The 15,353-nt window shown below is 47.2% G+C and overlaps 1 protein-coding gene across 1 annotated transcript; it reads left to right on the top strand.

The window, feature by feature from the left end:
• Window positions 1–3,325: 3,325 nt before the first annotated feature.
• Window positions 3,326–15,353, top strand: COQ9 (coenzyme Q9; the record flags this gene model as incomplete). The annotated part of the gene is made up of 9 exons (XM_079722979.1): window positions 3,326–3,395; window positions 5,687–5,855; window positions 7,026–7,161; window positions 11,572–11,714; window positions 11,975–12,059; window positions 13,125–13,229; window positions 14,501–14,656; window positions 14,957–15,010; window positions 15,318–15,353. The coding sequence occupies 9 exons, from the start codon at window positions 3,326–3,328 to the stop codon at window positions 15,351–15,353; spliced, it is 954 nt and encodes a 317-aa protein (XP_079579105.1).

Below are 15,353 nucleotides of genomic sequence, written 5' to 3'. Positions count from 1 at the left end.
TGTCTCTTCTAAAAAAACAAGGAAAAAATGACTGGCACCTAAGTCAACATACTTAGAAGTGTGACTCAGAGCCCAGTTTCATAAATAAAAAGAGGTGGAACAGAAGTCATTGTCACGTCACTGGACTTGTTAAGCATCTCTCCAACTCTGACTGCTGCACACACATGCCCACAGCCCTTCTAAAATGTTGTGGGCAGGCAGTGAAAGCAGATGTCTGAGAACAACTTCTGGAGATGTACTTGTTTATTTTTAAGGCACCCAGTAAACATCAAATCCTGAGGCATTTGGCTCCTTTTAAGGATGAAGAGGGCCAAAAGAAAAAAAATAAGATGGAAGTTTGGGTATCAGTTCAAACCAAGGATCAAATCCTTTTAAGTCAAATGCATAAAAAATTCTAAGAATACTGACAGTTAACAGTATGCTGACACATATATATGGAATTTAAGAAAAAAAAAGGTCATGAAGAACATAGGGGTAAGACAGGAATAAAGACACAGACCTACTAGAGAATGGACTTGAGGATATGGGGAGGGGGAAGGGTAAGCTGTGACAAAGTGAAAGAGCGGCATGGACATATATACACTACCAAACGTAAGGTAGATAGCTAGTGGGAAGCAGCCGCATAGCACAGGGAGATCAGCTCGGTGCTTTGTGACCGCCTAGAGGGGTGGGATAGGGAGGGTGGGAGGGAGACGCAAAAGGGAGGGGATATGGGAACATATGTATACATATAACTGATTAAATTTGTGATAAAAAAAAAATAAATAAATAAAAAAAAAAAAAAAAAAAAAAAAAAAAAAAAACAAAAATGGGCAGAAGACCTAAACAGACATTTCTCTAAAGAAGATATACAGACTGCCAACAAACACATGAAAGAATGCTCAACATCATTAATCATTAGAGAAATGCAAATCAAAACTACAATGAGATATCATCTCACACCAGTCAGAATGGCCATCATCAAAAAATCTAGAAACAATAAATGCTGGAGAGGATGTGGAGAAAAGGGAACCCTCTTGCACTGTTGGTGGGAATGTGAATTGGTACAGCCACTATGGAGAACAGTATGGAGGTTCCTTAAAAAACTACAAATAGAACTACCATATGACCCAGCAATCCCAGTACTGGGCATATACCCTGAGAAAACCATAATTCAAAAAGAGTCATGTACCAAAATGTTCCTTGCAGCTCTGTTTACAATAGCCAGGAGATGGAAACAACCTAAGTGTCCATCATCAGATGAATGGATAAAGAAGATGTGGCACATATATACAATGGAATATTACTCGGCCATAGAAAGAAACGAAATTGAGCTATTTGTAATGAGGTGGATGGACCTAGAGTCTGTCATACAGAGTGAAGTAAGTCAGAAAGAGAAAGACAAATACCATATGCTAACACAAATGTATGGAATTTAAGAAAAAAAAATGTCATGAAGAACCTAGGAGTAAGACGGGAATAAAGACACAGACCTACTAGAGAATGTACTTGAGGATATGGGGAGGGGGAAGGGTAAGCTGTGACAAAGTGAGAGAGTGGCATGGACATATATACACTACCAAAAGTAAAATAGATAGCTAGTGGGAAGCAGCCACATAGCACAGGGAGATCAGCTCGGTGCTTTGTGACCACCTAGAGGGGTGGGATAGGGAGGGTGGGAGGGAGGGAGACGCAAGAGGGAAGAGATATGGGAACATATATATATATATATATATATATATATATATATATATATATAACTGATTCACTTTGTTATACAGCAAAAACTAACATGCCATTGTAAAGCAATTATACTCCAATAAAGATGTAAAAAAAAAAAAAAAAAAAAAAAAGAAAAAAAGAAAAATTTAATTAAAATGAACTGACCGAAGCGCGCGCGCGCGCGCACACACACACACACACACACACACACACACACACACACACACGGAGAAAAAAAGGTGACAATCTGCAAGGAAACAGTAAACTCAAAGGAAAAGAAACAGAAGACTTTGTCTCCAGGCAATTAGGTGTGTGTCAAACTTAAGGGTTTCAGGAAGGATATCCAAGTGCTAGATTTTCCACAGGAAAGATTCATTCGAAAATGAGTGGACAGAACTCAGAAAACAAAACCTCATGGAGAGATCAGTAGTGCTTTACCGAAATCCAGACATATGGATCTGAAATTTTAACATTTGGGGAGTAGTTTTGGCTTAGGGGGAGGCTTCCCCCACACTCACGCAGGAGAGAGTAAGAGGTTCTGAAAAGGTTGATAAGGAGTGTGCAAAAACACAAAGACAAGGGTCTCACTGCACGAAACTTACAGAATGGCATGCTTAGCTCCAGCTGTTGGTTATCCCTCATCCCCAAACCACTTACTTCTTCCGACTATTATGAAGCCTTTCCTGGTGATAGGTTTCCCAGTGAGGCGCTCCGCATTTACATATCTGCTCAGTGACTAGTCCATGACCTCCCTGAGTCACGCAGCGCTTGGCACTCAATGTCAGAATAAAGGCCACCAGCCTTTCCCAAACTTGCAGATCATCCAAATCACCCGGGGGCATTTGTTAAAATAAGATTCCAGGGCTACATCCAAATGTACTGAATCAACTCTCCAGGAGAAAGACCTCGGTATCCGATTTATTAACAAGCGTCCTGATGGTTTTTCCAATCCGGCAAGTTTGGGAATACTCAATTATATCAACTCAACACTTTGGGGGTTCAGGGAAGTCAAAGGTTCAAAATTACAACCTGGGGGGTCCAGGTACCCCCAAAGACGGAAACTTCAGCTTCCCTGATGTTTGCGAAGAGGGACTGAGACTCAAGGTCACAACAGCTGGCTACTAGCAGAACCGGATCTCAGACTCCGGTCTCCCGGACCCCAGCTCAGCGCTGTCCCCCGGGGCCTCAGGCCGGGTCCGGCAGCGCGGGAGATAAGGCAGCCCGGGAAGAGCAGAAGCCACCACGCCAGGAGACCGGGACGAGGCAGGGCGGGCCCGACCCCACACACCGGCTTCCCCAGGGCGAAAGCCCGCTGTGGTCCTCATGGAGGTGGCCATAGCCACGTTTCCGCCGAAGGACGAGGCTGGGGATGGGAAATGAGAGGACGTGGGGCAGAGGGTGGGCCGGAACGGGGGCGTTGGGGAAGATCGGGCTCTCGGACCACCTGGTGATCGCTCACCTGCCGCCCGGGGATCGCTCCCGGCTTCTCAGCATCGGCCGGCTCCGCACCTCGCGCCTCTCGCGAGAGGACGAAGCTCCCGCTGCGCGGGGAGGGCGGAAGTGGCCATGCAGCTGACTCGGTGCTACACAGCGCGTCGCCGTAGGCAGCGTGCCCGCTTCCAAGATGGCAGCGAGGGTGTCTGGCGCGCTCGGCCGGGCGGGGTGGAGGCTCCTGCAGCTGCGGTGCCTCCCCGGTGAGAGGGCGGCCGATCCCGGGAGCGGGGAGGGAAGGGAAGGGGGCGCGAAGCTGATCTGGGCTGGGTGAGGGGCGGAAGAAGCCTCGTGGCGGCTCGAGAGCAAGGTGAGGTGAAGGGCATAGCGGCTCGCGCCGGCTCCTCGGGCTTGAAGTGGCCGTCTGGCTGGCTTCTGACTCCATTCTCGACCTGTGAGGAGCAAGAGCATCAGGGAAGGGCCTGTCACTCCCATTTCATGGAGTTGACGCAGCCTGAGAGAGGGCTGTGGGTGCCCAAGGTCACACAGCTCGGTCGGTTGCAGACTGGCACACTTGTACCCAGTCTCAACTCCATTGCCAAGTCCCTGGGCCCTGATCCCGGGAAACACAGACACAGAGAGCGCCTAGTCTGCGCGCCTAGTCTACTTTTTCCCAAGTCGGTCATTTCCCCACCTCTTCAGTAATTCTTCAGTATCCTCATACCACCTTTGCCACCATATAGTCAGTATTTTTGTTTATACGTCTGATTTCGTAAAAATGTAGACGTTTACTTAAAAGAGGAAACTTTATATCACTACCATAAATGGAAAACCAATGTCACCTTCCACAAATAGAACGTATGAATTAACATATTAACATAAATATATAACTAATGAAATAATATTCTCCTGTATTTCACCTAAAATCTTCTCTTGGACTGCAGTGGTTCTGCAATATTGCTTTGGGACCTCCCAGGTCCTTTTCGAAGTTTTATGAATATTTGGTCCGGTTTTTTCTGTACATATGCTAAAATAATTGATATTTTCACACATAGGTGCTGTTTCTTTTAAAAATCATTTTTTCCTGAGTTGGTCCATAGATTTTTTTTAAAAATGAGTGTTGTTTTTATACAAAGCTCCAAACTAAATATGTTCAGTAAAAGTAATGCCTATGACCCAGAAAATCGACTTCGAGGTATTTACTCAACAGAAATGAAAGCAAAATGTCCACAGAAAGGTTTGAACAAGTATATTCGTAGCACCTTTATAATAGCCAACAGCCCAGGTGTTCAATAGAATAGTGTTTCTTAGTGGAATGCTACTCAGCAGTAAAAAGTAACAACTTCCTGATTTTCACAGAAATATGAATCAATCTAAAAAGTATTCTAAGCAGAAGAAGTCTTATACATACACAGGATACACAGTATGATTCTATTTAGATGAAATTGTAGGACAGGCAAGACTAGAATGAAAAATTCAGAATAGTGTGGGTGGGGAATAACTGGGAAGGAATAAGAGGGAACTTTCTGGGGTGATGTTAATCTCTAGATAGGGGTTCAAGTTAGGCAGGTGTATACATTGGTCAAAACTCAGAATTGGCCCATTTAAGATTTGTGCATTTCATTGAATGTAAATATCACCTCAATAAAATAACCGTAAATATTCAATAAATATTGAACTCTAGTTAATGATGTGCATGTTGAAATGTTTAAAGATAAAGAATTCTGAAGTCTGCAACAAATGCATCAAAAAATAAGATGGATTGGGTAATTCCCTGGCTGTCCAGTGGTTAGGACTCGGTGCTTTCACTGCCGAGGCCAAGGTTCAATCCATGGTTGGGGAACTAAGATCCCACAAGCCGTGTGGTGTGGCCAAAAAAAATAAATAAGATGGCTTGATGTATGAAGAGTGTGATGGATATACAGGTGTTCATGCCACAATTCTTTCCACTTGCTTGTATGTTTGAATTTTTTTTTGTAGTAAAATGCTGGGAAAGAAAAAAGTAGTATGAGCCTTTGCTTAGGAAATACAGTACTGTACTTTTCAAAAGCCCTTTCCTAAAGTAAATGGGTGTTGCAATATTGCAGATGAGAAAACAGATAGAGACACCACATAACCACTAGGGAGTCAATACTCAGCCCTTCTAATTTATAGTCCAGTGCTCTTGCCATGATATATAAATATATAATGTTTTCAAGTCACTTTCATTTTTTTGTTTGGGCCTCACAACACTCCCGTTGAGTAAGTAGAGATTATTTCTCTTAATTTGTGTATTTTAAATCATGCTCATTGGGGTGAAATGGTTTGCCCATTAACAGACAGCTAACAAATGATGGAAACATGCCTAGAAGACAGGTCTTCCATTTCCTGGTTCCTGCTTTTGCCACCACATCATGTCGAAAGGTTCCCAGTTTACCCGAGAATTTTGTCTGGGATCCAACACTTGGTTCTTGTTTTCCTGCGCTTTTCTTCCTCCCCATCCCTTGTACCACTCTGGGTCTCAAAGGGTCTTCTCTGGTGAGTGTCTCTGGCTGACCAGCTCAGTTTGTTTCAGTGTCCCGCTGCCGACCAGCCCTGGTGCCACGTGCCTTCCATGCTTCAGCTACACAGCTGAGGTCTTCAGATCAGCAGAAGCAGCAACCTCCCCCCTCTTTTTCTCAGCAACATTCTGAGACACAGGGCACAGAAGAACCCAATCAGGAGTCTTCTCGTTCACCCCCCAGGTAGGCAGTAGAACCCCAGTCCACCCATTTCTGACCACTTTGCGTGCTTGGGTGAATCTGTGCTTCTCCTTCCTCTAGCCTCTCTGTTCCCTTCACACCTTTCATCATTTTCAACCTTATCTTTGAAAGGAACCTGTTGTTTGTTTGTTTGTTTGTTTGTTTTATGAAAACGGTGCCTGTACATTCTAAATAATACAAAGAAGTTCACAAAAGTAAAAAAATTATCAGAAATCGCAAACCCAGAAATAACTCTGACATTTTGTGAATATCCTTTTCTCTAACGTTTTTCATATTTAACCCTGTATATATTATAAATGATTAATTACACTGTACACTATACATGCTGTTCCAGAACCTGTTTGTTCGCTCAACAGCACGTTTATAATGTCATTTCACAATCTATATTATTTTAATGGTTGCATAGTATTCCAGCAAATGGCAGTACCAAAATTTATTTGACCTATCTTTTACTGATGGATATTTAGATTTCCATCACTGGTATGAAAAATAATGTGATAAAGTAGATGATTCTCTCAGCAGTGGGAGCACTGAGTCAAAGGATATGCACATTTTACATTTCGTTACACACGTGAGGCCAGATTGCCCTCCAGAAAGGAAATAATAATTTACATCTCCGTTAGATGTTTCGTCTTAACTTAATCCTGCCGCTGAGAAGTTCCTCTAGCTCTGAAATTAGAGTGTTCCCAGTCATTTTTCTGGTCTCCCAATGAAAGTAGTTTTCATTTCAATTCAACAAATATTGTTTGAGGATCTACTCTGTGCCAGGCCCTGTGAATAATGTAACCGTTGTCCCTGTCCTCAATGGAGTTACAGTTTGGTACAAATCCAGGTAAAGAAACAATGTGGTAAGGCAATAAACTGGGAAATCCAGGGTGCTGTGACAGCATGCACCTTCCTATCACCTGACCTCCTTGCTCATGGTTCCTTTCTCTCAGTGACTCTATGGGAGGCGAAGGATGATATGATTTTTGCTCTGTTGGCATTCAAACACTGATACCGACACATAAGTAAATGTCCTCTCAACATGTGCTGAGAGGAGGCACAGAGCCTGTGGTTTCTGGCCAGGCACATGTTGCATGCCAGGCAGCAGGCGGTGAGGTGAGGTGTGCTGGGCTCCATCCCCATGTCTCTCTTGCATTTGGGTCTCAGGTACACAGACCAGGGCGGTGAGGAGGAGGAGGACTACGAGAGTGAGGAGCAGCTGCAGCAGCGCATCCTGACGGCGGCCCTGGAGTATGTGCCCGCCCTCGGGTGGACAGCAGAGGCCATTGCAGAAGGAGCCAAGGTGTGTATGGGTGCGGGCGGGGCAGCCTGACCAAGATCAGCCAGGAGGGAATCACAGCAGCCAGAGCAGAGGGCTTTCTTCCAGCCCAGCTCAGAGCCCCAGAGCTCCTCACTGCTATAAGATTTTCTGGTTTTGTGTTGTTTGTTTTTCCCCAATAGGGTAGAAATGGTTTTGTTTTTAAATTATTTTTTAATATCAAAAGAATATACCGTGGAGTTGGTTCTTGGCAGTTAGGTTCTAAAGGCAGCTCATTAGGCAAGAATTGCCTATGATCAAAACTGCCAGGGGCTTCCCTGGTGGCGCAGTGGTTGAGAGTCCGCCTGCCGACGCAGGGGACGTGGATTCGTGCCCCGGTCCGGGAAGATCCCACATGCCGTGGAGCGGCTGGGCCCGTGAGCCATGGCCGCTGAGCCTGCGCGTCCGGAGCCTGTGCTCCGCAACAGGAGAGGCCACAACAGTGAGAGGCCTGCGTACCGCAAAAAAAAGAACTTAAAAATTGTCTGTGATAACAAAGATCAACATTTTGATCTTTCAAATTAGAAAAAAACCCTTTCATTTATTAATCATTCACTCTTTAAATATTTATTGAACAGAGAGTGTGCTAGGTCCTAGGGGCATCACAGTAGTCAGGATGGGCAAAGTTCTGCCCTTGTTGAGCTTCCAGTCTGGTGACATTAATCACATATATACAAATACATATTTATAAAATGTGGTCAGGGCTATCAGGAAAAGGTGCTCTTGTGACATGCAGTGGAGGGACAGAATCTAACTCGGGGTGAGAACGTGGTGAGGAAAGGCTTTGGAACTGAGAGCTGAGGAATGAAAAGGCTTTACCTGATTTGGTGGGGTGGGGGATGGACAAGTCCAGACAGAGACACAGCACGCGCAGAGTGGAAAGAAGCCTGCACATTAGAGGAACCGAAGAAAAAAACCATCATGCCGAGAGTCAGGAAGAGATCTGAGCTGAGTGAGGCTGGGGAAGGGTCAGTTGAGGCCACATCGGGCAAGGTCCAAAGGTCATGTTGAAGAGTTAGGCTTTCTTTTATTCTAAGAATAATTGGAGATACAGAATTCAATTTAACATTTCAAAACCATCACTTTGGCTGCTGGATGAAAAAGTATTGGAGTCAGAGAGTCACTGGGAGCTGCTGCTCGTCACCAGGAGAGATGAGGGCTTTCTGACCTAGAGCAGTGGCAGTGAATGTGGAGACAAGTGGGTAGATTTGGTGAGAGAATGACATAGGACCGAGTGACAAAATGCCATCAGAGCTGCCTGTCGGTTTGCATGCGTGGGTACGTGGTGGTGCCGTTTTCTTAGATTAAGGCCACTGAAGAGCCAGGTTTGAGGAAGGCCCATGGGTACAGTCTTGAGCTTTGTTGAATATGAGGGGTCTTTGGGTCGGCCAACGGGGGACCTCAAGCATACAGGCCTGAAACTGGAGGAGCTGCCTGGACTAGAGTATATGTTGGGGCATAATCCACATATGTATGTGGTCATTAAACCATGGAAGTGAGTGAGATTGCCTAGGGTGGCATGAATGTGCCTAGAGTGCCATGTGAAAAGAGAGAGGAGTCTAGGTCCTCAGGGACCACTGACATTTAAGGGTGGGGTGGAACAGGGTGGGGTGGCAAAGAAGACTGAGGTAGAGGAGCCTGCGCTGGAGGCAAAGCAGGAGAATGTGGATGAGGCAACTAGACATCGGTGACTGCAGCGGCAGCCATTTGAAGGGAGTACAGGTCCGAAATAACGGGTGGGTTGCGGAGTGAGTAGAGGTAAGGAAGTGCAGAGGCGTTGGGCTGCGGGGGGAGAAGGGAGCTCGTATACTAAGCAGGGGAGGTGGGATGGAAGTTTGATGAGCATGTTTGAGTCCTGGCAGGAGGGCACAGAAACACCGGTGACGGTGAAGATACAAGAGAAAGTGGCAAAATGAAAAAGTGAGGTTCCTTGAAGGCAAGGATTATGAAATCCGGAAAACAGGCGGAAAGACTAGCCTTCAATGTATTAGGGGCAAAGTTGGAGAAGACAGCTGCAGGCTTAGTTTCTAGAAGAACCTTTAAGGAGTTCCCAGGGAATGGCTTCTGTTTTCTCTGCGACGTAGGTGTGGGAGGAGACAGAGGTTCGGAGGTAGCAGGGAAGGTTTGAGAGAATCATTACAGAACGGTGTGGAACCAGGAGAGGACAGAAAGGTAACAGGATTGTTTGGAAAAATCTGATTCTACTGAATATTCTATGGTTAAAATTTTCACTCTTTTTCGTATGCTTTTTTCACTCTGCATATCTCCATTCATACGGCTGCATAATACCTATTGCATTTACTTGAACTTAATAGATAAACATTTGGGTTGTTTCCAATTTTTTAAATATTATAAACCTATTTGTACGACAGATTTAAGTACATTTCTGGTTGGTTTCTTTAGGACAAATTCTGAGAAGTGGAGTTGGTCTTTCAGGGAGTGCATCAATCAGAAGAAATCACACCAGTTACTCCAATAGAGAGAATTTAACACAAAGAATTGTTAACTAGATGTGAAACTGGTAACCAGGTAACTGAAAGGATAAAAAGAACACTAAGGTATTGTAGAGGTAGCACCTGCAGGGAGGAGCTCTCATCCCCGGGGCTAAGGAAACAAAGGGAAGAGTTGGAATGAATACAGCTAGGAGCTTGAAGGAGAGTCCCTGTGAAGGTGAAACTCCCACCTCTCAGGAGGTGGTGCTCCTCAGCGGGTGCTGGTGTCGCTGACCTTGGAGGAAGGGTCCCTTGGGGCTGGCACTTGACCTTGGGTTGGGGAAATGGCGGAGCGGTTGGGAGGGCAGGGAGAGGATGGTGGCTCGATGAAACTAGGTCTGCACCTGTCGAGAATACTGCAGACTGGGTTCAGCTGCTGCCACTGGACAGAAGTGCTTCTGTGGTGAAGGAGGGCGCTGCTCACACAGACCACTAGCCGACAGGAAGTAAACCGCGAGGAGCCAGGCCCTTCCTCCTCCTCCAGCCTTGCAGTCTCCCTCTAGAGACCCTATCCGGGGACCTAACATGGAGCCAGAAGTATGGCTTGCAGAGCCCCAGCCCCTGCATCACAAAGCTGAGGATGGAAGGGTAGGTTTGGAGCTGAGAGACAGTAGCTCAACAACTGGCCCAGGGAGTGTGTATATTTTCTAGGTTCCTATTCCATACATGTTAGAGGCAGTATAGCCTGGTGGTTAAGAGCTTTAAGCCTCAGTTTCTGTTAAATGTGGATGATGGTAATGCCCACCTGCTGGCATTGCTGTGGGGCTGCAGCAAGGTCGTGTGTATAATGCGCTCAGCCGGGCACCAGGCACACAGGGAGCACGCAGTCACCCTTAGTACTGATGCTCCTGCGGCTCTGATGTTGAGGTGACTATTGCCAAACTGCCCTCCAGAAAGGCTGTGTGCTCGCACCAAAAGAGAGGCACTTTCCCAACGGCGGGAATTTAGAGTTAATGGTTTTTTTGGTTCCTTTTCTGCCCTCTGTCCCTGCTGCCGTCAGGGTTCTCCCTCCAGTAGCTGCTCAATGAGTCCTGTATGTGAGGAATAGTAAAGGATCCCTGTGGCTTTGTTAACTCTTTGACAGCTCATTAGGAAAAGTTTGTGAGGGACTTTCCTGGCAGTTCAGTGGTTAAGACTCCGCGTTTCCAATGCAGGGGATGTGGGTTGGATCCCTGGTCGGGGAACTAAGATCCCACATGCTGCGGTGTGGCAAAAAAAAAAAAGTTTGTGAGACTTTTTTTTTTTTTAAACAACTGAGAGACCTACTTTCCAAGAGGCTTAGGTTAAGTGAGTTGGTGAGGAAGAGAGGAGCGCTCTTCCCAAGCCCCTTCTTATAATAGTTACAACTCTAGGTTACAAGTGTCAGAACTCGAACTCAACTGGCTCAAGCAAGAAAGGGAGTGTTTGGCTCATTTAATAACAGAAAAGTCTGGAAGTACCTCTGGCTTAGATTGTTGCTGCTGGGAACTGTCTCTACAGCATATCTGCTTTGCTTTCCTCTCTGTGAGCTTCATTCTCAGCGGGGGCTTCCCATGCAGGACTAAAAATGGCTCAGCAGCCCCAGAGGAAAGAGGGTACTTCTTTCCCATCGGTACTAGCAAAAGTGTGGAGGCGGCCTCGCAGGGCTGGATTTGGTCACGTGCACATTCCTGAACTAGTTGCTGTGAACTCCACTCATCTAGGTCTGGATCCCCTGCTTTGCATCACACCCAGGGGCTTGATGGAGTGTGGAGGGATTTGGTGGTCAGCTTCTCCCAGATCACACGGACAAGAATGAAGAGTGGGGTGTCCCACTGAGAACCAAGCTGCTGTTACTAGAAGAAGAGGCACTAGTGATGAACAGGCGGCAAATGTCCACTCCACCTGCCCGCCACTTTCCTGTTTTCCCTCTCCCCCTTTGTAGTCTCTGGGTCTCTCCAGTGCGGCTGCCAACATGTTTGGGAATGATGGCAGTGAACTGATACTGCATTTTGTGACCCAGTGCAACGCCCGGCTCACCCGTGTGCTGGAAGAGGAGCAGAAGCTGGTACAGCTGGGCCAGGCAGAGTAAGTCCCATGGCATCATTGCTCGGGGTGGCAGCTGAGGTTCAAGGAGCTTAGGCGCCACCAGCTGTCCCCAGGAGGCCAATCCAAGCAGAGCCAAGAGGGTAGCACTGAGCAGCCCTGCTGCTCTGATGGGACTGAAACGCAGCTGCCTGTCTCATCAAGAGCTGGTGGGGCCCTCCCCACTAGGGCTGAGTAAACAGTGTAGCACCGAGCCCTTGCCTTTGATCTAGAGACACACTGTTTTCTTTTCCCTCTTCCAGGAAGAGGAAAACAGACCAGTTCCTGAGGGACGCTGTGGAAACCAGACTGAGAATGCTGATCCCGTACATTGAGCATTGGCCTCGGGTACAGAGTCCATATCCAGGCCCCAGGGCATAAAGTGTTCATGATTATCATCCTCAGCACCTTCACTTGGAGGGTCTGGCACACTGTTCAGAAGTGAGCTCATTAATCTCCACAAAACTAGGGATTCACAGTGCAATTGGTAGAGCTAGGTTTCAGATTTGCGAGAGCCAAAGAGAGGACCTCTGAGCCATCTGTGTCTCAGTTCCTGGAAACGTGGGTGGCGTGGGTCCTAGATCATGTCCTGGGTGGGGTCTTAGTGGCCCGAGTCTGCCACCAGGTCTTCAGTGAGGAGGAATCCATGAAGGGGATTAGAAAAGTCAGAAGATTTTACTGGCCATCATCATTAACAGGCCTGTCGCGTTCTAGATCTCAGGGAACTGGGACTTCCTTTCAGTATGTCAGTGTGATGCTTAGAGAATTGGAGTATTCATTCCAAGGGCTTCCCACACCCCTTTTCTAAAGGTCCTTTTTTCCTGTTTCAAAGTGTGTCACAGTGCAGGCCATTCTCTCAGTTAAGAAACTCAAAGCACATCAGCACTGAGAGGGCCCACGGATCATCTAGTGTCCTCTGCCCGGCTGGGAGACGGTTGAGCATGTAATTTCAGTTGTGGGCCGGGAGTGAGGGAGTACAGTCCAGAGTCAAGTCCCGTCCCCTGCCCGTGCTCACCATGCTTGGTTTCAGATCTCCAGCTTGACCCAGTCCACCTCGAATTCCACCCCCAGACTCCCCAGCTGTCCCTGCTTCTTCCTCCATGTTACAGAATGGGGTGCTCTCAGTACTCAAAGCCACCAGTCTAGAGCTGGCTGTCTGCATTCCCAAGTCCACATGCTAGGGATTGAGAATCTGACTGGGTCAGCCGAGGGTCGGACCTGCCCCGGCTCCCATGAGCTGTAGTCGGGAGCGTTAGACGCCAGGAGCTCACACGTGTGGGTGGAGATGGTGAGTCTCAGGATGAGGGCTGGGCAGGCCCCGTTCTGTACCTCCAGGGGGAGGTGAGGCACTCGCCACCTGAGCCCGCCGCTGCCACCCGTGTGCAGTTCCACTCCTCTGCCATCTCTCCACAGGCGCTCAGCATCCTCCTGCTCCCTCACAACATCCCGCCCAGCCTGGGCCTGCTCACCAGCATGGTGGATGACATGTGGCATTACGCCGGGGACCAGTCCACTGACGTGAGTGCTCTCTGCAGGCCCACGGGCTACTGGCAACGCTTGGATTAAGCATTTCCTCAGGAAGTTTGTGAAATTTCTTTGATAACAAATCCCTTCACGGGACTACAGTGTCATTCCCATCTTGGAAAGGAGAGGCTAGGGTATGAGGAGGGTCCCTCAACAAGCCACAGTGGGATCTAGGTCATCTTCATTCAGGGACCAGCACTGTAGCCATGAACCATTGGTATTCCTTTCCCCCCTAGAATGGTGACAAGGCATCAGAGGGCCTTGTGATTGGATTGCCATTTTATAATCATTTCCCCCTCAGTCTTCTATGATTTAGGTTCTGTAGCAGACTTTCTCAGTGTGTGTCTTTTATGAGACTGATTAAAAAAAAAAAAGAATGACATGGAGACACTCATTGCTTTAAAAAGAAACTCTCTCCCTGTAGCCCATGTTGGCCTGCTTTGCTAAGAGATCAATAAGCCTCTAAACAGGCACCAGGAAAGAATCTGACTTGTTAATGCTATCATATTTCTGGTAGGAAATTAAATATATATATATATATATACCTTCATAAAAGAAATTAATGTGTGATGGTACTTCATGGAATCCAGGATTGGAGGCAAAAAGATGCTCCCACCACAGTTCTAACAAAGTGCTTTAATAAACTTCCATCGTGTGAGAATATACCACCAACAGAGATGATAGGAAAATGAAATTAGAAAGCTAAGAAATCAGAGGGATAAAACACAAAGCAGCTGAGCTAGTGCTGTAAAGAGTGGCTCGGCAGGACAGTCAGAAGTTGCTGAAGGACTTGAACTCTCAGCTCTTCCCAGGTATTCCAGTCTGTCCGTGATGCTGTCTCAGCCCTCACTTCACTGATGAACACACGAAGGTTTGGTCATAACTGCCTGACCACAGAGCCTCCCTGGAACTTAGATGTCCTGAGACTTAGGCTTTTCACTGGCATTTCCAAAGCCGAGTGGATGTAGCAAAATCACGTGGGGTGCTTATTAAACATCCAGATTCTGGCACTTATTTCAGACCTCCTGACTCTAAACTCTAAGAGGTTGGGCCCAGTAGCTCTTGCATGTTTAATCTCCCAGGTGATTCTGACACCCAGCCTAGTTTGGGAACAGCAGTCTTGTCTAGAGGGCCATGTGTATCTGTGAGGAAAAGAAATCAGGAGGAAGCCCAGGAGTGCCAGTGGCTTTGGGTAGGAACTACCTAGACTTCCCCCAACCTGCAGCAGTAGTGGTGACCCACCTCTCTGATGGGTTTCTTTGCAGTTTAACTGGTACACCCGCCGAGCAGTGTTGGCTGGAATCTACAACACAACAGAGTTGGTGATGTTGCAGGACTCCTCCCCAGACTTTGAGGACACTTGGCAATTCCTGGAAAACCGAATTAACGATGCAATGAACGTGGGCCACGCTGCCAAGCAGGTAGCTGGGGGCTAGGCATTTGGGAAGCCTCCTCACTAGGCACGCTGTCTTCCTTGGGCCACACTGGTCACTTGTCTGTTCTCTTGCTCCCCTTTGACTTCAGCTGACAGTCCCCAGGGCCTTCCCTGAAAGCCACACTTGGCCCATTTGTGATTGTGTTGTCCCTAGGCTCTTCCTCCAGTACACAGAGCCCTCTTGACTCTACCTGTTGGGGCTAATAGGCCTACTGATTTGTCCTACGTGTCTCACCTTTGAGCTAGTGGTGGGGGCCTGAGAGAACCTGACTCTGACTCCTTCTAGGTAAAGTCCACCGGAGAGGCACTGGTGCAAGGACTCATGGGCGCAGCGGTGACAGTGAGTACTGCCCAGCTCATCCCTGCCCATCCATTCTCATGTGTGTCACTGACCCCCAAGTAGTTTTGTAGCCTTAAACTGGAAAGCCAATAATAAGACTGACAGTGGTTCAGTCCCAATCTCTAGATCCCAAGTACCCCACTTCTATTTTTTACTGGCATCAGGAAACAGTGCTCACTCCCGGGACCCTGGTATGTCAGATCTCTGCGTCATAGCCACACATGCTGCCTTGGAAATCTCAATCTTTCCCATTGGAGTCCTAGGGTCAGGGCAAGGTCTCATCACTCTGTTTCCATCCCTTTGTCAGCTCAAGAATTTGACAGGTCTAAACCAGCGCCGGTGA

The sequence above is a fragment of the Hyperoodon ampullatus genome, assembly GCF_949752795.1.
Source record: "Hyperoodon ampullatus genome assembly, chromosome: 18".
NCBI lineage: Eukaryota > Metazoa > Chordata > Mammalia > Artiodactyla > Ziphiidae > Hyperoodon > Hyperoodon ampullatus.
This window is presented reverse-complemented; position numbering and strand designations above follow the sequence as displayed.